The following is a 25,584-nucleotide window of genomic DNA, read 5'->3' as shown; positions in this document are numbered from 1 at the left end:
CCTACATATTCCTTCTTTATAATTTTTTATAATCGTCAAACATTTTATCGTACCATACATAATATTATTATATTACTTAAAATAAATTAGGACATCGGACTTCCGGTTTAATTACCTATTTATTTATAAACAAAATAATAATTATTTCAAATCTCGGTGAGTACCTTGTCACTCCCATCCGAATGCAATTATTAAGATGTACATCCGTGAGTCTGTTTCTATCATCTGTGAGTCAGTTCGAGAAATATTTAATTTCGGAGTCCAATAATAAAATTTTGAGAGGCAAATTTATAAATATGATAAAAAATATCCTACGCGAGCTACCGAAAATGCCGCCGCGAACTATCGGTAGCTCGCGAGCGACCGTTTTGCGATCACTGTACTATAGTCAATGCCGTGGTAATATTTATAACAGCTGATCACACAGCCTCCTATCCGGTGACGTCCCTGATAAAATCACTGAATACCTACCAATAATCAATATCGCCGCATCAACATTATTAGCTTGAATTAATGTTTGAATCGTTAACGGTTGTTTGGTATCGTAATAGGTTTTTGGGTAATCATTGCATCATTCTTTCTTCCTCTTTACTCGACGTTTAAATGTCATGTTAAAATGTACCCAAACAGTGACGTCCCTACACAAAATATCGCCCCTAGGTAGCGCCAAAATGCCGCCCCATTTGTTATACTAACAGTATTTTTATCATCCTTCCATTACATTACTAACAATATTATCAATCATCATCAGCCTGAATCTATCCACTGCTGGATGAAGGCCTCTTCAAGCTGCTTCCACTTCTCTCGGTCCTGTGCATTGCGTTGCCACGTACTTCCGCAGAACTTTATCATTTCATCGATCCAGCGGCCTCTAGGTCTGCCTTGCGGACGTTTTGTACTTCTTGGATACCACTGGATGACTAGATTTGTCCAACGATTGTCTCTTATTCGAGCTATGTGTCCAGCCCATCTCCATTTAAGGCTTTTAAGGCATTTAAGACTAACAATATATCGGTATGCTTACCACTAAAACAAAAGTACAAAATTTAGATATAGGTAAAAAGCGAATAAATATTATAATATAGGTAATTTTGTTAGACACTTACTCTCTGGTTCTATTTGGTTCATATTTCTGACACGCATGGTTTATACCATTTAACAATACACTGATTTATTATTTTCACACCATTTTTACTACCTATGCTATTATTGTACAACATGTAAACAAAATAATTTCTATAGAGGTATACCAAATGATTCTCCTCAATTTGCCGCCCTTCGAGTAACTGCCGCCCTCAAGCGATGCTGAATCTGCCTAACGGGACGTCACTGTACCCAAGCAAAGTATGTATTACGATTACTATTTTTGTTTTTCAGCGAACGATAGGACGAACAATTAGTAACCTAGGATATATATATTTTTTAATTGATTAACATGATAAAGTTTCATCGTGATTGGAATTTAAAAGACAAAATAGCACAGCAGGCGATGATAATTAAGTATTTTTTTATTGATATTAAAATGTAGCTAATATTTTTTGACACCATGGCACCCACAAGATAGGGCTCTAGCCTAGGGGCCGGGCTCAGGGGGGGGCCGGCGTGACGGGTCGACCAGATAAATGAGATAAATACACATCTTAAATTTGCTCTAATAGCAAAAAAAGTCGCCTGCGACGCTAGTTTACTTTGGAGTTATTACCATTTTAAAATATATGGTTGTTGGGACGTGTTGAATAATTCTCGACAACTCCATAATTCGATGTGTTAAAAAATTGCTAACATACAATGAATTTTATTTGACCTCGAACACCATTTGAAAAACAATACTGGAGAGCGTCAGACTGCCTTTAACCATGGCGATAGATAGGGGGGCCGCCGCCCAAGATCCTGGCCTGGGGGCCCACTTCAAGATGTGGGGGCCATGTTTGACACACATGCAAGTTGCAAACGTAGACACCATGGCCCGCTAGACACTCCATCTCAGCCTCAAATTAAGCCAAGTGCAGCTCAGCAGCCATGGACATTACTATTAGGCAGGCCATACATAGTATTATTATGCAGAAATATTAAATATATATTCTATACCACAAATTATTTACATTAATCTAATATGAAGATGTGCCAGTATTATTAATTTATATGAGAATCGAGTTCGAATCGAAGTAAATCAGAATACCGAAAGAAATAGATATCTACTCAGTACCTACCATTATTATCTTATGCCTGAGCAATCTGTTCATAACATAATACTTCTTGCATATTGTAGTGTACCTACGTGCCCGGACAATTGACTAGGGTTTCCATATTTGACGATGATAAAAAGAGGACATATTTCATCATCATCAGCCGCCCCACAGTCCAATACCGTAGGCGTACGGAGTCTCCAACGGTGATCTCACAATACATCCTACATGTGATTTTCTCAATTCTGATTGTTTCTGCGATGTAACTGAAATTGAACCCGCGGCACTCCAATGCTTGCTAGATCTCGATGTGATCCCGAAATGTAATCATTTTACAATGTATTCTCAATATTTATTAATAAACAAGGATTAGTGTCGAGTAAATATTACAATTAAATATTATATTAATGTACTTACCACAATTATTTCGTTATAATATTATTATATCAGTGGCGCACCCAGGGGGGGGGGGCAGGGGGCCCTGGCACCCCCCAAAAATGAAAATTAACAGAATGATTTTAAACATTGAAATTGAAAGCCAATAAACTATACCTTTGGGCTTAGACAAATAAAAACACGGCAAAAAATGATTTGTAATAATTCTCCAGCACCCTTTTTAGAAAAATTTCATAGATTTTTATATCTAACACAAAAATGTCGAAACACTAATGTCAGGTTTTTATAGAAACACAATCCCTAATGGAACTGTCAAAAAATTCTCGGTGTCCACCCGAATTCCGGAGTGGCGTAGGTCATGGCTGGGGAGGGCTCTAGCCTGGGAGCCTGGGCTGTGGGGGGCCCGGCGTGTCGGGTTGACCAGATAAGTGAGATAAATACACATCATAAATTAGCTTTAATAGTGAAAAAAAATCGCGGCGCTATTATAGGTACTTCATGGCCATGAACATTTTCAATTATGTACTTATATAATTGTGTAATATATTTTTTGATTATTATGTGTTGATACTCGACAGCTCCATTATTAAAGTAGATGTATTAAAAATCGCCAATAATTCACTGTATAAGTACTCTTAATTTGAACTAAAACACAATTTTACACAGTTAATGTAGTGTTTCACACTGCCTTTAATCTTAGCGGTAGGTAGGGGGCCCGCCAAATATCCTAGCCTGAGGGCCCGTTTCAGGATGTGGGGACCATGGTGTATGTACACCGAGTGCAATAGACAAAAGACCGATAAACGAGAAATTAGGCTGTGAAAAAGAAAAAGAGCCTATGGGACTAATTTACATTCTCCTCCTTGGGCCCCCCCAATATTAAATCCTGGGTGCGCCACTGTATTATATTATTTATTTTGGTTACATGTCAATTGTACGTATAAAAATACACTGTAGCACAGTTCGCCGTGAGCTTTCTTATCGGAAAGAGATGACCGTATACTATACGGTCTCCAATTTTATTAGATTCAATAATATGAACTTAATTCAATTTCCATAGCTTTTTTTTCTATAGATTTTTGCAAAATTCATGAATTCAAGAATGAAAACCTAACCTAACCTAACAAATAATCCAGTATATCGGCTATTTTCGATATTTCTTTGCTGCTGGCTTCCTGTAAAGTGTAAACCTACAAGAACCGTGTTTTATTTAGACATGAATTTTGTGTCAGTACTATACGACCCAAAGAGGTTGGACGGTCTTTAATATAAGGCCATATACCTATTTCCGATACAACATTTCACGTTCACGGTGAAGTGTGATACGGCGAACTGCATACATACAAGTTTCCGGACACGATTTATTTTCTAGTAGGTATTAAAGAGAAATAATAAAAAGTCTTTCAACAGAAAATATTTAGTTTTTTTTACCTACTATGTTAAACAAGATATTTTTAATTAAAATAATTATCAAGCTGCTATTAATTACATACAGATATAAAGAAGCTAGTAGGTAAATACCTATACAAATAAATCAATGAAAAAATATTTTGTCAATTGATTTTACAAAATAGGAATATAAATTAATGTTCATAGCTGAAAAAGAGGACATTTTATGCATTATTCGATAAAAATGAAAAAAGATACCGGACACGGACATTGACCTCAAAAAGAGGACTTGTCCAGATAAAAAAGGACGTCTGGGAACGCTACAATAATTGACGACCGTGATTAATTGGACGCACTATAGATTCACGTGCTTATAAAAAAACCATTACATACATACTGCGAATGCGATATTAAAAAAGCAGTCAAAGTTGCTGGTAGGTAAACAATAACAATATTATTTACTAGCAACATGCTATTGTGTTTCATCAAGGGCTGGTCCTAGCAAGTGCGAGCCCCCTAGATATATTACTTCATAGAGCAAATAATTGAAACAACTAGATACTTTGGTCAAATAATGATATCTTCATTATTTTTATGCTACTTATAATATTTTTATCTGACATTTTTATTTCATCCATGGCTGTTCCTAGTAAGTGCGAGCCCCCTGGGTACTTAAAAGTGCAAATAATTGAAACAACTAGGTAGGTATTTTGGTCAATAATGATAATTATTTTTATTCTAAGTATAACATTTTATCGGAATTTTTTATCAATAATTATTATAATAAAACTGATCAGTATCTAATCAAGATTATGTTTTTGCGTTTTTCGTAAATTTGGTAGGTACCTAAAATTTGAGTCCTCGCCCTGTACCACATGTTTTTCATTTTCTTCTAATAAATGTGTGTTTTTCTGATTTTTTTCCCAAATTATGTATGAATAAATACTAAATAGTGTTGTTATAGGTACACAATTATTATTCTCATCCGGTCATAATTTGACATATGGGGCGGACTACTAGGAAAAAGATAAAAGGGGAAGTGGATATATTATTTGAAAGGAAGATAGATACTTAATTAGAATTAAGATGTCTTCAAACTCGTATGCGAAGACGATGAAACGTGGCGATGAAGGTTAAACTATGAACTAAACATACTTTGACCCCCTAGTCGTCTCATGTGTGAAATTGGAGTGACTCCGTCATGGCCCCCACATCTTGAAGCGGGCCACCCTTCCTATCGCTGGTGTTAAAGGCAGCTGGACTTTCTTACAGAATCATTTTCTAAATGTTGTTTCAGGTAAAATTAAGGGTAGGTAGTGTAGGTACCTTCGGTGTATTTTTAGCGATTTTGTGTATTGTTTAAAAAATCCATTTGAATTATGGACTTGTCGAATATCGACACACAGTAATCAAAAATTGCATCCCACAACTAGACATTTTAAAATGTTAAAATTCTACAAATAAAATAGCACCGCAGGCGACTTTTTCCACATCAAGGCAAATTTGTGATGTATGTTTATCTCACTTATCAGGTCGTCCCGCCATGCCGGGCCCCAGGTTAGGGTCATGTCAGCCTCCCCTTGTAGGGGCCATGGACTTCGTTAGGCACGCTCGCTGTGAGGCTCACGCCAGAACCATATGACTATGAGTTATAATGGTTATTTTAATGTCCTCGAAATTTTCAGTATAACATATTATTGTTGAACATAAGGGATACAGTGATATGTGAAAGCAGATATAAAAACAGCGTGAGGTTATACAAAAATTAGAGATACTCAACCAGTGAGCTGAGTTTTTTAATGGGAAATATTTAGTTCTAGCCACCAAATACCTACCAACCAAACGATTCTCCTCGAGTTGACGCCCTTCGAGTAACTGCCGCCCCTAAGCGACGCTCAATCTGCCTACCCCCACGGGACGTCACTGAATCCCAGTCGTGGAATTCGGATAAGGATAATTAATAGCACTCACCCGGAAAGTGAAAGATGTGAGTTTGAGTCGCACTTGGTACAACGTTTACAACGATTTTTTTCTAATATAAGTATGTTTGATTCCGATGTTTTTTCCGGTATTCCGGTATTTTCTTTAAAGATAAAATTGCCTACATAATATTTGCCTATAGTCTGAACCTATCTATTTACTGATTAAAATTTAATAATTTAAGATAGGTAGGTACTTTACGATCCTATTAGGATCGGACATGGTCGAAAGAAAGGTACTTGCGTATTTTCTTTTGTTTGTGTAGGTATACCCTTTCTACAATAGTTTTATGGAAGTTTTGTTGATTTTGAGTCGTAGGTATTTCTTCGTGAACAGCGATCACCAAACTTTGAAAATTTAATGAAAGAAACAAAATCGACGGACGTTGGCAGCCAGCCAATTAATATCTATGTTTTCAAATAGGTACCTACGTCATAGATTAAATACGCACAATACGTAAAAATAATGTCTAGCTTGAAATTTGGTGGTAAATATATATTTTCTTGATTAATTGAGAAAATATTTATTTGGTAAAAATAATATTTTGCAATATTGGGTAGCAATGGCGAAGGGTGGAGGTAGGCTGTTAAAATCTGACATAGATAGTGGACATTAAACATTGTTTGTCATACGTATTTGTTTTTATTGAACTAAGACTACAATAATTTACAGATGGTGTTGGTTAGTTTTTAAAAATCAATTAAACCCTGCCTAACCAAACCATAATAGTTTTGATATATTTTGGGCAATACATCGTGTACACCTTTTCATTCATACTTATTTGTTTTCGTTGAATTAGAAATTCATATTACACAATATGCTGTTGGTTATTTAAAAAAAATCATTGAGCCCTGCCTAAACCAAACTACATTACTTAGATTAAAAATATTATTCTATCTATAAAATATTCAAAATTATGTAAGTATGATTTAATCGCGTAATTTTAGATACCTATATTATAGATAGACAAGTATGTTTTGACTATTACCTATTACCTATGGTTTCGTCTTCGCAGGGTTTAATTGATTTTTTTAAATTAACCAACACCATTGTAAATAGTAGTCTAAGTTGAATGAAAATAAATACGTATGACTGACAAAGTTTAGTGTGCACTATTTGTGGCGGATCTCAACAGCCTACCTCCACCCTTCGCCACCGCTAGGTAGAAGGGTGGACTAGGGGTCGATCCACTGTCGAATGAAGGTCGCCCCTATTTGCGTCCACTATTCTCAGTCCCCATTGTCACGTACATCAATGCGTACATCCGACGAAGTCATCAAGTTCGTCGATCCAGTGGATTTTAGGGGATCCCTGTGGTTGTTTAGTACCCCTTGGGAACTTGGGTAGGTACCACTGTATGATTGCAATAAATTTGTCGATCTCCGGCCTATTTCCATTTAATAGGTTTGGCGACAACGACTATAATATTTATGATATTGCGAAATTGCAGGTACTTGTATTATTAATCTTATAGGTAACCAATATTCTTATTCGAGTTGTGTGAAAAATCTATCATAATAAACTTTAAATTTAATAATTGTAGGTAGATTATAAAATCATGATGAATATTTTCTATTCTAGTAAGTTGATACTCTTCGATAATAAGATAAAACTCATTTACATTTAGGTACCTTTTCTATTTGCTATGTGCAGATGCAAGGGTAGGTTAGATAGGTACATATTATTATACCCGCATTTCAAATTTACCAATCGTGGCAAAAACCAGGTAGTTTTTTTCTGCACCCTTGCAAAGCGAAAAAAAAATCTTATTCATAGAAGAGATTTCTAATGCATTATGTGCTCACGAAATACCGTTCTTTATTGGGCAAAAGCACCCATCGAATTGTTCCGTATGGGGTTTTACAACCTTAATGCTTTTCTTAGAAAGGTTAGGAGGGGTGGAAATATGAGTGCTCAGTACTTTAAGTTAGATTTTGAATTACTACCTGCAAGTTTTAAATGTTTTAAATCAGTATCATTCGAGAGACCCTTCGGATAAGATTCTTTTTATTTTTGCTACCTAACCGTAAAATCTGTTTGAATATTTTTAATTTTATAATCGATTGTTTATATTATTAATCTTCGTTTATAATGTCTTATCTTCCCGAAGGCAATAGTATTATTCAACAATTGTGGTTAATAGTTGAGTGGAAAACGTCTAAAAACAAACACAGTGGATATTCTCTTGTCAGTAGTGAAGATTTGGCTAACAATTTGAGTTTACAAGATCTTCACACGGGAAAAGTTGTGAAGATCAAAAGTGGTAAAAAAGTGCGGAAGGCCAGCATTGTCATAGTATCTGGTAAGTAATTTCAAATTGTTACGTAGTGTGCAATTCACAGCATGCTTTTTTTTAATTTTTGCCGCGTATTTCAATTACTAGGGCGTTATTAATATATCATATCATTATATAGATTATAGACGATACATCGATAGGGATAGAATCACAGAACTACAAAGTTGTACAGATTAATAAGATTGTGTGTTCCTTCGGTAGGCAAAATGGTTAATTTTTCTAATATGACAAAAAACAATTTTATCAGAATAAAGGTTACACCTATGTCCATATTTGTAATTAAGATTTCATATAGATTAAGAATTATATTATTATCATATTATTGATATTATTAGGTAGGTATGTAGTAAAACATATAACCTGTAACTAGTGACAACCATAGGCAAAGTGCCACCCACAGCACAGATTACAATTAAACTCATAATAGTGTTTCTATCGACTATCTATATCGACTAATCTACACATAACCGTGCAAGATAATTAATTATGTTATGTTAATCTGATATTAATTATTGAGTTAATTAAAGAAAAACCAACAAAAATGATGAATGATTAAAATTGCCAGCTAAATTTAGATAATGAATCGACATTTTTTCATCTTACTTATTACTTTGGACACAACGTGTAGGTATTTGTGTTAGTCGTGTACAACGTTATTATCCAATAAAATATATTTTGAAAAGGGTTACGTCCTTCTTTCGTTTCTACAGTCGATATTATTACAGAAATACTATTAAGCAAATAGTTTACTAGAGATTTTAAGCTAATTTCAAAAATTTTAACACATTGTTGTACCTCTACCTACTATTTTTGTTTTTCTTTCAAACAAACCGTGCCGAGTCGACAGCATGGTAATAGTTTTCAAGCGATCTATTCTCCATAATTGGTGCCGCCCTTACTTATTACATTAGACTATTTTATTAGACGGACATGCAATTTCTAGACAATATGACCTATTTACCTAGGTACCTACCTATTTGCCTAGTTTAAGCCACCTTTTATCTCACCTCATTAAAATAATGTTACCTACCATCATTTTTTTCTAACGTGTTAACGTTGTCAACAGTACTGTAATTATTATAATAATTATGTAGTATGATACTATAATTTTCAATCCGCGAAAAATGAAAAATATATAGGTATACTTACCATAATTTTAATGAAATCCTCAGAATTATCGCTCCGTTTCGTGGATATATAGTAATTTAATTTGATTTACACACTTATTTTTAGAAAATACAATAATTGGATAACAGTATTAACATTTTCGTAAAATTATCGAGCACTCCGGTTCGTAAAATTTTCCATTTCGAGCGCTGGTATATTTATACTATCGTCTCTGTTCTGGCAGAACACACTAACTGGAGAATACTAGTTTTGAGTAATTTGAATTTGAAGTTGTTAAAATGTTTGAAACAATGGTCTATCATGTGAGTTTATTAATTAATCGTAAAAATGATGACTTTAAAATAAAGACTGTTTATTTATCCAGAATGTTTCCAGACAGTAAAGTTTGAAATAAGGAACATTTTGCTACTAACTCAATATTTCATTTTTTCGAATTAGTGTCTTCTCCCAGAACAGTGACATTATTTTTAACACCTTCGAACTATCAGCAACGAAGATAGCAACACTACATGCTTATTACATTTATTTTTATAAAACTGTTGGTAATCATTGTAGAGTGTAGTGGTATATTATTCTATGACTATACCTAGTATTTTTGAGAAAACCATATAACCTACATGAATATATCTTTTTCTAATCAGTAAACATTATAGTATGATGTAGTTAATCTGATACTATTTTCAGCTGATAGGGGATTCCTGGAAATGGAAATAAAATTGCTACAAGAAGCTGTCCAGCAAATAGGATTATTGAAAAAACCAATCATCAACAAAGAAACCGTAAGTTGACCGATTATGTTAATTAATTTTAATTTTACCTATATTCATGTACCTTGTTAAGTAATCCATTTTCATGAAAGTGATTACCGACAGAGCTGTTGAAAACACTGTTTTGTTGTAGGTATTAATAGATTTTTGTTTTTACGAAAAATGCATACTTGCTCAACTGATTAGGTCAATATGCTGGCTCCAAATACACATTGAGACACAAATTGAACCCAGAACCCACGGTATTATTGGCTTACTGTCGAACAACATCTTCTTGGCTACATGTTAAAACTGTGATCTAATAGCTCCTCCCATTTTTAACCGAACTTCCATTATAAACTAACAAGCTAATCCCATTTAGTCGACGACAGCGCCTTCCAGCTTGTGTAGATGTTATAAACCCAGTATAAGATTAGAAGCGTTGTGCAGGCATCTCAGCATCTGATGGTTATGGTTGGATATATGTGTCCTGCAGTCTGCGTCTAATGAGCTTTTTATTTTGTTTTAAAGAACCAAGTAGCAGCGGCCAGCAGCGCAACCGCACCAGACAGCATTCCAGAAGGACTTTCACACAGTGACTCTGATTGGCACCCTGACTCCACCGACGGTGATTCTGAAAATGTAAGTCATCATAGCATCTCCCAGTTTTTTAAAAAATTTCTGATAATGTTATTTTTATAACTATTATTTAGTTCTTGTCGGTTTACGGGAAGCCAGCAGCAAACAAATTTTGAAAATAGCCGATGTACTGGATTATTTGTTAGGTTAGGTTACATTAGGTTTTCATTCTTGAATTCATGAATTTTGCCGAAATCGGCTATGAAAATTAGCGCGGTTCCCGCCTGGCTTCCTGTAAACCGACCTGTACCGATTATTTTTATAGTAATATAGGTCTTCTATATGTACAGGAGGTCCTTGACTTTTGTACATTATTAGTTAGTTTAGACGACTAACTTATTGTAACAATTATAATACCTCCATACCTACCATAAATATGATAAACTACCCTCTATAGCAGCCTTGTGTATAGAATAGATTGCGCAGGACCGTTTTCATCCGCTGATCATTTGAGAATGTCCTATTGAAGTTGATAAAACTGATCCTGATCGTTATTAAATTATATGGAATAATATTTTAATAGACTCAGTGCAATCCCACCAAGAACTCTCAGTGATTAAATTGTATGGAAACTAATTTCTTACCATTGTTTCTTTTATATTCACTTAAATTGACAAATGGGATCAAATCCTGATATCCAAATCTGCTGAACAGGCACACTTATTTCAACGAAATCTACTCAAAAGTTTTAATACAGTCGAACTCAGTTATTACGATCTCGGACTTAGCGAGATCTCGGATGTAATAAGGAAACATTCGTTGACATTTTGGTTTATGATTTTCTCCATACATTTATTCAATGTTATAAACGAGCAACTTATTGGATATACCGAGCTAAAATACTGTTGATGTGTCGATTGTTTAAAAGCATTTCGACCCTAAGCAATAAAATCCTATCGGACAGGATGCCGCCAGGGTCGGATTACGTTTATGACACTAGTTAAGTGTCTAAGTACCTACCTAATTCGTGTAAAAAGTATCCACGCATATGGTTGAGAAATCCAAGGTTTGTGAAGTCCAGATGTACCTACCAGTGTTCATTACAATAAACAACTTCTTTTGTAGTTTATGAATACCATTCTTGTTTCGGAGATTTTTACGATGGTTTTCAGATTTTTTATTTTTTGTGTAATGTGACCGACCGCTCATTTAAAAATACCTATTCTCTGTTATAACGAGAAAATTCACTCGGTCCCATCTTCCTCGTAATAACCAAACTCAACTGTATTTGCATTCTTCCTTTTTTCTTCTCCTTAAAATGGTACACCTCTAAGCAGCACATTACCTGCTTACTCCATTAGACGTTGTTCGGTTACCTACTCCTTAATATTACATGGATATTTTATTCACAGGAGGAGCCGATGAAGAATGTTAAAAAAATAAATTCTAAAGGCAACAAAGGATGGAGGAACAGTCCAAAATCCCTTCAGCAAGTTAAACCTGCAGCTAAGACTTTAAATCAACATCCAAATGCGAAAGAAAACCACCACAACAGGCATAATGCTCCAGGAATATCTGATTTTATGAACGATCCGAGAAGACAATCCGGCAACATATCCAATTCACCCGGACAGTTTGTAATCGACATGGGATCTTACGCGTCTGAGAGAAACGATGAGGTCGCAGAATCCCCATCGCATCTGCACGGTTATAAAGAGAGACAGAAGTCTTTTCATATGCTGAAAAACGATGTCGATGTTAATAGAAGTGTCAAAATGGTTGTTCCGCCGATGACTTTTGACCAGCAGACCCAGACCAAAGTCAGTAATGCGGATGGAATAAATGTGGAATTGTTGTATGACAATCACAATCAATTAAGTGCTGAAGTTTCATACTTGCATAAAACAGTCGTCGATCTGAGGAATCAAATGGAATCGATGCAGAGATCCATGGCGGAGATGAATCACTTCGGAAGACAAGAAGCGTCCATGATTGATGTTAATCCGCAGTCCAACACTCAAATGGAATACATTGACAACATGGAGACCATGGATGAGACCGTCCATGGCAACAGCATTATTCTGAGAGATTCAAACAGCAGGCATTCTACAGACCGGCTTGTGAGTGTGAATGTGCCAGCTAAATCGGATGTGTTGTCTTACACATCGTATTTACCGACTTATCAAAACGATGAATCTCCCTTGCCTGCTCCTTCCCCTAGAGGCCGTCAAAATTCAATTGAGGAGTCATCAGATATGGTAAGAATCAAAACTTTTCCAATTAATTACCCATCAAAATCAAATTAGGTTCACTAGGGAATGCGAACCAATGAGATCATGTCACCAAGTAATATGATTTACTAAATTGAGACACCTGCATCCTCCAAGTAACATGCTGACCATATGACCATAAAATTCCAATTTTGTATGCTATTTAAAAATAATTACAAGATAAAAATAACTTTTTATATACCACGTTTTTAAATTTTCTGTTGTTAAATACTTACTTCTGTTTTTAAATACTTTTTTTAAATTTTTTTGATGAATTATCCCAATGACATTATTAATGGACAACGCACTCAATACAGTAGCTAGCAAGTAAATTCGCCGTTGCGGCATTCGCACATGTATAGGTAGACGTCACGCATCGTGAATTTATAGCAATATGACCTTTATTGTAATGGCGTTAGAACAGTGTTTCTAGTGTCAATGTTCATTTGAGCGAACCCGTACGAACCGAACCATTCGGCAGACCCGACAAAAAGCATCAGGAATTTATAGCAATATCACCTTTATTGTAATAGCGTTAGTTAACAGATTATGCCATTCGGCAGACCCGACAAAAAAGTGAGTGTGATTTTTTTTCTAGATGCTTCGTCCATATTAATGTCACTGAATTATCCCATCAACTTGAAAGAAAATGATCAAATGCGTAATAAATAGAGCAATTATAAGAAATTTTCAAACATTTATTAATTGAATAACATATATGAGATTTTTACAAACATTAATACCAGAGCCTACTTTGTTTCCAATTTTTTTGGAGTGCCGGTCAACCGCGTGGAGGTGAGGCTTGGCATATTGAGCATAATAGGCTAAGTGTAGTGTAAACTACAAAATGTCATTTTGACATTTCATATTGATTTCCATAGTAACGCACGTATATATTAATAATTTAGTTGCTAGGACCCCCTTAGCAACCGATAGTAGTGTTAGTTAGTTGTTAGTTAGATTTAGGATTTCTTCCGAAATAACTTTTCATATAAAACAGAATTAACTGAAAAATTCTTGAATTCAATTCTGCTTAAAGATGGCTAAAAGTATTAAAAGAATGCATTGTCATCGTGTTCTGATATTCTAAAAGTTTCAAATGTCTAGCTAGTCGGGAAGATAGTTAAAAATCGATTGCAAGATTTGTATTGGACAAACAAGAATACGAGCTAATAAAAATGTGGTAATAAACATATATATGGACTTGTAACAGCATTGCCAGATAACTATTTTACCAAATCGGGATTTTTACCATGTGAAATTTAAAGAAAATCGGGATTTAGGAGCAAAAAGCAAGGCAACCTTTAAATTACAGTATAATATTTTTTCCCCGACACTCGCCTATTTGTACTTGGTTGAGGATTTTGCTTCCTGAAGACTTTCTTTCTGCGGCTTAACGGCCCACATGAGCATGTGTGTAGGTCAAAATGGACCTTTTATGGAATTTTCAGATCATAACCCTGGTATTCCTTAAACGTTGTAGATAATCTATTTATATAATTTTGAAACCTTATTATCCTTTATATTTATTTTAAGGGGGAGAGGCATGCCAGCAGAGAACCTAGCGAAAAAATACGAAGCTGCAATTTGAGATTTTTTTTTGATAATTTACAATTTCAACTGTATTAATTAATAAATATGTAGGTATCTGAAAACATTAAAAAGATTTTTAATTTTTTTCTTAATTTAAAGATAATCTTACAATTATTGTAAAATAATACAATTCTAAAATAAAATTTGATATAAATAAAAAGGATTTCAAGTTATACACATTTATATTTTTATAAAAATCGATGATTTTTAAAATAAATATAAAAAATATTAAAACGATGAATTAGTCAAAAATCTAAAACTTAATAAACTAAATTTTAATAATAAATATGACCATAAAATATAATGCAATAATAAGATGTGACCCTGCAACGAATTCACGTTTTATTACATTTTTTTTACAATTGTAAGTTTATCTATAAATTAAAAATAAAATCAAAATCTTTTTGATGTTTTCAGATACATGTTTATTAATTAATACAGTTGAAATTGTAAATTATCAAAAAAAAAATCTCAAATTGCAAGCTTCGTATTTTTCCGCTAGGTTCTCTGCTGGCGTGCCTCTCCCCCTTAAACATTTGATATTTTAGGGATTTGAAATTTTGTGTGAACATAGTAAACATGCTTTATAACAAAATGCCATCAAAATCTCAATTTTGGTCAGAATTGCAGTTGTCTGGTTTGCAGATTAAGCAGTCGATATGCGTATATCATGATGAGTTGAACAAGTAATTCCGATTTTATAAACACAATATAACACCTGTTGCTTGCATCTTTAAATTCATCTGAGAAAATACCCGTTCGGTATAGCAATTAGATATTAGTATGTATGCTTAAAATAAATAAAATTAGTATGTAAACACCTGTGCATCATGCCGTCGGTCCCTATTAAAAAAGTCGGATCTGCAAAATGCTATTTTTCAGTACGAGCAATCAAAGATGTTTCATCAAATATCCTTTGTGACCTATTGCTTGCCATAATGAGTAAAAATACGGGTTATAGAAACTTTTCTAAACGTTTATAAAAACATCCGTCTGTCCGGTGAACATAGCAGCAACTGTCAGATCCGACGCATCTTGCTCACCCACGCCCAGCCTTAGGCCCAGGTTCTTACCAACCGACATTGTTATTCGGACACTCTCGGTAGATCCGTCATTTTTAACTTGAATATCTCGAAATTTTTCAAACAAACAAAAAAAACTGTGATTGTGGTATAAATGTTTAAAGTGTTTCAATAACTTTTACGTAATAATCCGAAAATGACAAAATTTCAGATCAGACTTTTTTAATAGGGACCGACGATGCATTCATCGCATTTTTTGCTCTTAACCTAAAGGTCTTATTTGTATTTGTTAAGTTATCGTGACTGTCCTGAGTGTAACGATCTATTTTTGCTTAAAAAAACGGGACGTGTCTTAGCAATCTTAGCAATCACTATTTTGACAATAAGTTAACGCGATGTTTGCTTAAAACTATTATTGTTATGTTATATTAATGCATAGCCATAGCCATTGAATACTGGATTGAACACTGCGGCAAATTATGGAGTGAAAAGCATAAAATTATAAGTAAAATAAAATGGATGACACACGTCATGTATAAATAGGTTCGCCATGCCTGCATTTGTCCAACAACAAAGTGCAATCCTTTGCAATTAATAATTGTATTACTAAATATATCAAGTAATGCTACTATTAAAAATAAATGTTTATTATTGTGAGCCTTTTTGTTTTCCTCTTTGTTTATATATAATATATCCAAGAGGCAGAAAACATCCAAAAGGTAGACCTAGTATAGGCTGCTGGATTAATGAATAATTCTTCGGGAACGCACAGGACTGAGAGTTTGGAGAGGCCTTCATCCACAGTGGAAAGATTCAGGCTGATGATGGTGACGATATTATATTTAAACATGTCTGATATATTATACAGCTGGTGTATATTTAATTTGTATTGTTTTCAGATGCCTATCGGTAGTGGGACAACAGTTATCCCACGACACATCTTTCGTCAAATAAACTGGACTTCATACTCTCATGCTACAAGAAAATTACTGATGGCTGTATTTCCCAGAAGGTAAAAAACATTCTGTCAACATTTTCAACAATTTCCTAAAACTTACCTAAAATTTCTTATTTTTCTCAATCTTACTATAAAATCGATCACTGTTTTTAAGCCGGCTCGCACATCAAAACTGCAACGTGTCAAATACGTCGATGTGACTTTTAAGTTTGAAAAAAACATCTAGTGCTGCTTGCAACAAATCGCGTGCGTCTCGGGCTGCGAGTCGAAGCCGCCAGAATCTATACGCACACCTACGAATTGGTCATTCTCATAATGTGCCAATATGACGGGCCGGATTTGCTATGGGGCAAAATGGGCTTCAGTCATGGGCGGCCGAGTTGGTAGGGTCCCATTATTTATGGCTCGAACATGCTTAATAAAAAGCATTGTTAAATATAATAGTAAGTTTATCAGCATGCATCAATGGAACAATTCTGTCATTGGACCGATAAAAAATCACACATTGTAATTAAAATTATTTAACCCAGATAAGTTAGGTCACGCACGATGCCCGAGCAGCTAATGCGTCGGCTTATATTGTCGTGGGTCTCAGGTTCGAATCCAGGATCTGGCAAATATTCATTTTATTTTTCATTGTGTGTTTATAGTCAGAGTGTGGATCTAATAGGTTGAGCAAGTGGCGAACAGTCAATTCTCGTAAAAACAAACATTTATGGAGGCTCATATGAGGTTAGGTTTTTGGGGTCCATACGTATTAGCACAGGACCCCTTCAAAAGTAAATATGGCACTGTCAATATGAGTCGAGGGGGTTAAAGGGGATGGTTCAAAAATGTCATGATGTTGCAGAGGAGTCGAAAGATTCCATATAATTGACTAACATTAATTATTGAGAATTCTATTAATAAATATTTTCTTCATGTAGCTCAGTGTCAATTAATTTCATATGAATTGTTTTGGCGATTGATGTTTCTTTTTCTTCTAACACAAAAATTATTTTCAGAACCCTGGCGACACACTCATTAACTGGAAAGTCTTCCCCAGCATTCACAAACAGGCCGGCCAAAATGCAACTCGATGTGAAAAAAATTACTGATATAATTGTTACAGTCACAGAGATGTGCAAAGTTCCTGAAAATTTAGTAAGGTAATTCAACAGCTTTTCATATTATATTATTAATATAAAATTTATTATTGTCAGCTTGGAATAATTTACTTCAGCTTTCAGCAAACTTTTTCAAACCTAAAGTTATCACAAGCAATATTGCAATTCTCTACGTAAATTTGTTATCAAAAAATTGCCTTAAAAAGTTTATAATTGATAAACATATCCAAATGAGACAATTAAATTATAATTGTATTTAAAAAATATGTATATTGTAAAAGTCAGTTCTTATATTTACATGACACATGACACATGGTTTATGACCTAAGTCCTAAATTAGATCATATATTTAATGTAAACTGAACTCTTGTAATATATGTATAAACCCATCTTTGTATGGATCCCAAAATATTGTGTCAATCTAGATTCTAGAAATTATCTTATGTGCACCATAGACTAAAATAAATAATGTGATTTTTACTGCCACCTGGTCGAGATATACTAAAGCTTTTTTAATAGAAACATATTTTTTTACAATACAAAAATTAGATGTCATTATAAGTCACATTTGTTCATAGATACCTATAGAGATTTCACCTTAATATAACTTCAACGATGTATAACTCCATTAACGCTTCACTCAGCGGCGAAAATAGTAATTCATTTTATAGAAAAATCGATGTTTGAAATACATTATTTACATCAATGAATTATTAAAAATCCTTTAGATACTTTCAAGAGAACTAATTATTAACTATACTACATTATAATAATGAAAAAAAAACCATGAAATAATAAGATAATAATAATAAGACACGTTTAATTCTTACTTACTTATTAAGTATTTCTTTGACTTTATAATATATTTTTAGATACGTTGATTGGTTACAACAATTTAAAATCAATAAGCGTCATATTTTGCCACTAAATGGCTCTAGTAAACATAGGCATTCGCCTTAATGGGACGCTTATTATGTTAATATTTTTGACACAACGCATTTTAGGCACGATCATTTATATTTATTTTTCTCTTTGTTTCAGGAATATCATAACAACAAAGTGTGCAGATGAGAACAAAATGTACAGGATGAGAATGGAGAAGATGAAAAGCAAGAAAACTCGCGAATTTGATACAAACCAAGAAAATCAGTTTCCATAAATCAAAATATTGATACCTACAAAATATTATTGTATTGCCATTATATTATCATATACATTATTGTTTTTATTGTTATAGTTTATTATTATGTATCATTCTAAATACCATTTCATACCATTGATAGTCTTTTAGTAATTTTTTTCTTTATAATTATTATTATTTTTAATATATAATATTACATCAAAAAATCTCGTAGTTTTATTTTTTTATGAAAATTAACTTTGATATGTTAACTGCCAACCTGGTTATTATTGTCATGACGCTACAAAACCTCTGATGAATTAATTTTGTGAACATTGGTTTACACTAGCCTGGGGGCCCGGGGTTAAGAAGGGCCCGGCGTGACGCGTCGACCAGATAAGTGAGATAAACACAGTTCACAAATTTGCTCTAATAGTTAAAAAAAAGTCGACTGTGGCGCTATTTTACTTCAATGATATTAATAATTAAAAATGTTTGGTTATACGATGCAATTTTTAACTGTGTGTCGATACTCGACAACTCCATAATTCAAATGGATGTACATATTATTTGGAAAACGCTACAACAGCGGGTCGCACTGCCCTTAGCGATAGGTGGGGGGGGGGGCGCCAAACATCATAGACTGGGGGCCCGCTTCAGGATGTGGGGGCCATGACCAGTGGCAAAGGGTGGAAGTGAGATTCAACATAAATAGTGTATAGCAGTGGCGAAGGGTGGAGGTAAACTGTTAATATCCGCCATAAATATTGCACACGAAACTTTATTGGTCATACGTATTTGTTTTCATTGAAATAATACAACAATTTACAGATGGTGTAGGTTAATTTTTGAAAATTCAATTAAACCTTGCGAAAACCAAGCCATAATAGACAATAGTCAAAAAATCCTCGTATATCTATAAAATATCTAAAATTATGCAATTAAATGATACGTAACTTTGGATATTTTATAGACAGAATAATATTTTTTATCTATTATAGTTTGGTTTAGACAGGGCTTAATGAATTTTAAAAATGCACCAACAATATGTCAAATATGTATTCTTATTTCAACGAAAACGAATAGGTATGAATGAAAAAGTGTGCACAATTTTGTCTTATCACCCAAAATATACCAATACTATTATGGTTTGGTTTAGGCAGGGCTTAATTGATTTTTAAAAACTAACCTACACCATCTGTAAATTGTAGTCCTAGTACAATAAATATAAATACGTGTGACTAATAAAGTTTAATGTGCACTATTTTTGTGCGGATCTCAACAGCCTACCTCCACCCTTCGCCACTGGTGTATAGTCCAAAGAGATTGAGTTACTGAAGTATTCTTTACATAATATTAAATGCACTGGAGAAGCTGCCAGTGCAGATATAGTTGCTGCAAAATAATTTATTTCCTCATTGTCCAAAATATTTAAAAATACACACATCGTTTTTTTTATATTGCTCTACTTTTGTATATTCAACATTCATACACATTTTCAGGAACCAATTATGTATAAGCTTGAACATATTTTTTTTTTATTACAAATTGTTTCCCTTCTCCAAACCAATGCAATCCACTCTACTGGTTGCTAGATATAGCATTCGCTACAATAAATTATTTAGAAATCTTTCATCAAAATTTTTTCGATGGAAATAATACATTATTGATATTGAACAACACTACATCGTCGGTGTTTTGTAAAAAGGGCGAATTGATCAAAATGCTACTTTACAGGAGGAGGATTTTTAACTTTTGACATTCATTTGTTTTTTACTTGTAGATGATTATAAATATCTAACAAGTTTATAATAAAGCTTAGAAAGAATACTGTCATTATAATAGGTATTATTATATAATATTTTAAAAGGCCTAATATGTCACATTTGCTTTTTATTTCGTAATTTTAATTAATTTAATTTTAGTCGATTATCGTTTTTAAGTACTTTCCTGTGGAGATAAAAATTCGCCGTTTTTACACAACAAAGCTAGTGGGGTACATATTGTATTTTCATTAAAATCTCGATTTCACCAAAATGGTTGATTCGCCCTTTTTACAAAACACCGACGACATATGAGTTTAGTAATAAATATTAATAATAATGTAATTAGATTTTTTAAATATATAGTGACTCACAATTTGTCATCCATTACACTTTGTTTATTTCAATTACATCTTTGCAAGTGGTAAATATTTTTAAAAATATCCATGTTTACTTGGAGTTAACACATGTTACACCATTGTAAAGTAAGTGGGAAAGATTTGGCACTCTGCCAGCAGATATGTATGAATTTAGACTGACGTCTAGAATGGTTTTCTAGGTCAGAAAACGCATCATGTTTCATTTTACTATTTTCCCTGCCCATGCTTAGGTTAACAAATTTACCTGTAGTGAATATTTGTTGACTGAATGCAGAAGCGGGGTTAGATCAACAAAGATCACAATAAAAGTCGACTATTCGATTAATTCAGTGTTAGACATATAAGATGTCGCCCAAATGTGAAGTGCCCTCCCTCGGTGAAATTTCATTGACGATTGTGGCGAGACAGCTCATCGACGTGTTGACGTCCCTCGAGGCTGAAGATGATCTATCGCTGGCGTTCGCCGTCATATCTTCATACTTTGAAACCCTAGGTGCTACGGGAGACATACACCAAGATCTATTAAACCTGATATTGAATTCCGACTATTTGGAACCGACGGCGAGATTTTTCGCTCTCAAACTGCTGCTTCAAGACAATGTCAAGACTTTAATTACAGGCTTATTCCCCGTGTGCTATTACACCAGAATATTAGACACAATTTTAAAGCAAGGAACCGGATTAAATGCATTAAATATGAAGGGAGTTTGGGTAAAAGATGACCAATTACATGTTTTATACGAATTAATCAAATCACTAAATTGTTTGAATGTTTTGAATATACCATATATTGCAAACGACGAGGTGCTCAAATGTATCGGAGAGTACAGTGAAAATTTAAAAATGCTCGACGTATCGGGGGAAACTGACATCACCGAAATCGGCATACACGCATTATGCTCGGGATGCCCGTCTATAAGGGAAACCTTGACAGTGGTCAACATTGGTTCGTACGGAGAAGAAAACGTATGTCATATGGACGTCGCATTGTTGATAGTGAATTTACCGAACTTAACAAATCTCGGCTGTTATTCCTTCGTCGGTAAATCAATTCATCACATTGTGAATTGTAAACTGTACCCGGAATCTTTCAAAAGTAACTTGCAGTATATACACGATACGAAGACTGACAAAAAAACAATGAATTCGATAATAAAGGTGTGCCCGAGTCTGGAGACTGTTTATTTTGAGGAACCAGACACGGGCGTCATAGCGTTAATCGAGAAATTACAATATGTCAACCGCATTAAGCTGAACAAGTTTCAATGTCACGAGTTCCATCAATTGATCGAACGATGCGGCCACAAATTGAATTCGTTGATGCTGTCAATGGCGACGGGCTCGCTCAACTTGACACACATAGCGGACAAATGCAGAAACCTTCAAATAGTCGAGTGTTTTAAAATGGACGTTCTGACCCACGAGGAGGAAGTTAAATATCAAAAGTTGGAGCACTTTGAAATATTACACACTAATATCAGATCGTCCACATTGAAATATTTATTGACATGCTGTCCTAAACTTAAGAAGATAATTGTCGGCGAAGAAGTGAAACTGAATGACAATGATTTTGCAAGGTATGTAATTCAAAATTACGAATCCATAAAATATTAATAAAACAAATATTCTACAAACCATTATTTCCAATTAATAAAAAAGGAATGTCGTTTGATATTGTAAAAATTTCAGTTTGCATAGGAGTTTGAAAATTTTTCCCATTAAAGGTATTTTTTTCAAAATTCTTAATCATCCTTGCCCTCCCAGTCAAAAGCCTCTAACTAAATAATATTATGGTCATGTAAGGTGATTCATAATAATCTAACTGAATGATTGACTTATATGCATATAATATAATGTCAATGCATATTTGAATTGGGGCTCATTAGTTTGACAGTCGATTACCTACCAGCATTTTGAAATAACCGCACAAACCGTCAAGTACATTTAGAAATGGAAATAGAATACTATTATAAATATATTATTATAGAACGTATATTATTTATGGACACAGTAGGGATATTATAAGTATTCTGAGATGCCCTTTTCGGGATCGTAGCTTTAGGGACTGACGCTTCTAAGTGTGATACTCCATTATCCACATAGTCGATTGAGGAATAAAAAAAATGCAATCCACGTCCTGTTTAATACTATTTCACCAACAAATTGAGCTGAATTTGCTAGTTTATAAATATATGTACGGTGGGAAATTGCTGAGAACAAGAACCAAGAAAAATATAAAAATAAATTTAAATGGAGGTAGCTGACTTTGAAACCGTTAGTTTCAATTTTAATAAAATAATATTATTCTCTTGAAAGTCTAGACCTAAATACATATGCCCATGAGCAAATTGTCCAATAATGTTTGTAAAATTTGATCACTACGGAAATTCGCGCAAAGCTAGCGGTGCGAAACATCCGGACGGCGGATTTCAAGGGGCATATTATGTTTGGTTTAGGTATAGGTTTAGGACCAGGTTTGGACCTAACTGATTCATTCATTAATATAATGTTTTCTTTTATTTTACAGATTACTGCAGCAAAGAGTTCTGGAAAATCTTGAAGGAATATGGTTCCCGCTTGCTCCACTTCTCACCAGTCAAACTGTGGAAACATTAATGGATCGCTGTCCGAAGCTTCAAAGCTTAGGCCAACTGAGCGGATGGTCAATCACGCCGGATGATATGATGCTCCTTAAAGCTATCATCGAGAGTACAAATACAGACCTGGTACTATCCCCACAAGGAGTATTTTCGTGATGTTTCAAACAAGCTTTCGCTTTTACTTATTTTATTTGAAGATTGATTTCACAATATTAAATCCTTTTTATAATTATTAAATACAAATCACTTTTTCAAATATGTATATTATTCTAAGAGGTTTATAATAGTTGTTCCTGCATAACATTACATTTACTAATAATTAGAAAATCAATTATATAAAGGAGCATGACAATATTATACAAAAAGCTTATTACATACACAACGCTATGAACATTGCATAATAATTATATACCTACCTAGTTAAATATTGTTTGTTTTTTACATAAATAAGTTAAAAAAACATGGGTACAGAAGAAACAACAAAAATCACAGGCAAAATATTTATATTCAAGAAAAAATTTAGAACGCCTTATTAATATTAATTATATTCTGTGTCTTTGAGTTTATCTTCAGAGTAATTGAAATTGAAAAATTAACATACTATTAGTAATATCATCTCCATATATAGCCACTGGCTGCATTTTTAACAAGCTTTTATAGGTGTATCCAGTAATAGAAATCTATATAACGAGTTGTCCTATTGTAATATGTATATCATTTAAAAAATATATACGCTAGCTTTTTTATTAATAACTTATTGATATAAGTTTGTTTTGAAGTCTGATTCAATTTATTTGATTGTCCTTTGTTTGTTTTAAAAGTCAAATAAAGATATTTGCATTTTCAAACACAAATTATTTTTTATATTATGATTTTTCTATTTTAAAATCACGTTAGATACTATTTTATTTATTGTGGTATTATTTATAAATGGCCCACAAATATAGCGTTTTCACTTTCGTTTCTAATAGTGGAGATAGATGATTGTGTAGAATCTTTCTAAAGGTCTACATTTATAGTGGGACTTCTTTGTCATCATTAGACAAAACTCAAGAGACAGCAAGTAGGTATATGAAATAAAAAATGTAACAGAAAGATACAAATTTGTACAAGTAATTTTTGATTCAATTGTGTAATAGTGTATCCACAGACTGCTACATATTATCGCAGATTATTATTTTGGCTCCTAAAGACTGAGCCACACATCACTTTACTGCAAGTTGCAGCACCATGTGGTCTAGACCTAAGCGGAGCATATATACACACCCACAGAGTTAAGGGTCACCTAACAGACTTTTCTTTAAGGGGGATAGTAGATTCAAATTGTTTTCCCAACTCATTGGGTTGTTTTCATTGGCCCCACTTCTCTCGGCATTCTACAACAAGGAAGACCTATGGCACTCTTAACTATCTGGGGCATACAAGGTTAGTTTTAATATTCCGATGCAGCATGTCTCAATGCCAACACAGTGCGGGCAACATCCTAATTATTATGATCGTTAAGCCAATCGATTGTGCAATCGACAATTGTGCAATCGATACCCACTTGTGGAGGCGGCAGCACTCAATAACTCGTAGGTGAACACCCTTAGTCAAACCTTCAAGTCAGGTTTTTGTCACTAGACGTATGGAAGTATCTGGGTACAGTGGCGCACCCAGGGGGGGGGGAGGCAATCAATATTAAATGCGTGTCATATGACAACCTTTAATCCATTTATGATACAGACATTAATATTCAAAATAACGTACAGTGGAACCTTGATCTACCATTCTCGCATAAATCGTTTACCCGCACGGATCGTTCATTTTTGAAAGTCCCGCCAAACACCCATAATCCTACATTAACCGTTCCCAAATTTATCGTTTTCCTCGGTCTATCGTCTAAATATTATAGTCCCGTCACAAATATTAACCCGATTGACCGTTTTTGTTGAATATTTTTCATTTCGTCGCTTTCGTCGCTTCATTTGCACAAATCGGTCAGCGTTCAATCTCACCTGACCGTTCAGTAGCGTAGCTTTGTTTGCATAGGTCGCTCAGGCTTGCCTCGCATCTCGTATCACGAATTTTTA

The 25,584-nt window shown here is 34.0% G+C and overlaps 2 protein-coding genes across 3 annotated transcripts; both read left to right on the top strand.

Moving 5' to 3' along the window:
* Positions 1 to 8,042: 8,042 nt before the first annotated feature.
* LOC147068527 (uncharacterized) lies at positions 8,043 to 18,914 on the top strand. Its single transcript, XM_085952998.1, has 7 exons — positions 8,043 to 8,253; positions 10,060 to 10,154; positions 10,653 to 10,763; positions 12,113 to 12,958; positions 16,485 to 16,597; positions 17,548 to 17,691; positions 18,691 to 18,914. Exons 1-7 carry the CDS (start codon positions 8,043 to 8,045, stop codon positions 18,806 to 18,808), a joined length of 1,638 nt encoding a protein of 545 aa, XP_085809124.1. The 3' UTR covers positions 18,809 to 18,914.
* Positions 18,915 to 21,089: 2,175 nt separating this feature from the next.
* Positions 21,090 to 24,375, top strand: LOC147068526 (uncharacterized). 2 transcript variants are annotated; one of them, XR_015071405.1, is made up of 3 exons: positions 21,090 to 22,489; positions 23,440 to 23,977; positions 24,036 to 24,375. XR_015071405.1 is itself a non-coding variant. In XM_085953387.1 (2 exons), the coding sequence occupies exons 1-2, from the start codon at positions 21,258 to 21,260 to the stop codon at positions 23,666 to 23,668; spliced, it is 1,461 nt and encodes a 486-aa protein (XP_085809513.1). In that variant the 5' UTR covers positions 21,090 to 21,257; the 3' UTR covers positions 23,669 to 24,375. The 2 variants fall into 2 exon arrangements, 1 of the variants encoding a protein (XP_085809513.1); XM_085953387.1 differs by having other exon boundaries at positions 23,440 to 24,375.
* Positions 24,376 to 25,584: the final 1,209 nt, after the last annotated feature.

The sequence above is a fragment of the Rhyacophila brunnea genome, unplaced genomic scaffold, assembly GCF_057557595.1.
Source record: "Rhyacophila brunnea isolate RB1 unplaced genomic scaffold, BYU_Rbru_1.0 scaffold_3, whole genome shotgun sequence".
Lineage (NCBI taxonomy): Eukaryota > Metazoa > Arthropoda > Insecta > Trichoptera > Rhyacophilidae > Rhyacophila > Rhyacophila brunnea.
This window is presented reverse-complemented; position numbering and strand designations above follow the sequence as displayed.

Excerpts from the sequence above, each read along its gene's own strand:
- LOC147068527 (XM_085952998.1), top strand. The coding sequence starts at position 8,043 with ATGTCTTATCTTCCCGAAGGCAATAGTATTATTCAACAATTGTGGTTA. Across the intron at positions 10,155-10,652 it reads CAATCATCAACAAAGAAACC|AACCAAGTAGCAGCGGCCAG; the intron begins GTAAGTTGACCG and ends TTTGTTTTAAAG. Across the intron at positions 17,692-18,690 it reads GTTCCTGAAAATTTAGTAAG|GAATATCATAACAACAAAGT; the intron begins GTAATTCAACAG and ends TCTTTGTTTCAG.
- LOC147068526 (XM_085953387.1), top strand. The coding sequence starts at position 21,258 with ATGTCGCCCAAATGTGAAGTGCCCTCCCTCGGTGAAATTTCATTGACG. Across the intron at positions 22,490-23,439 it reads AATGACAATGATTTTGCAAG|ATTACTGCAGCAAAGAGTTC; the intron begins GTATGTAATTCA and ends TTTATTTTACAG.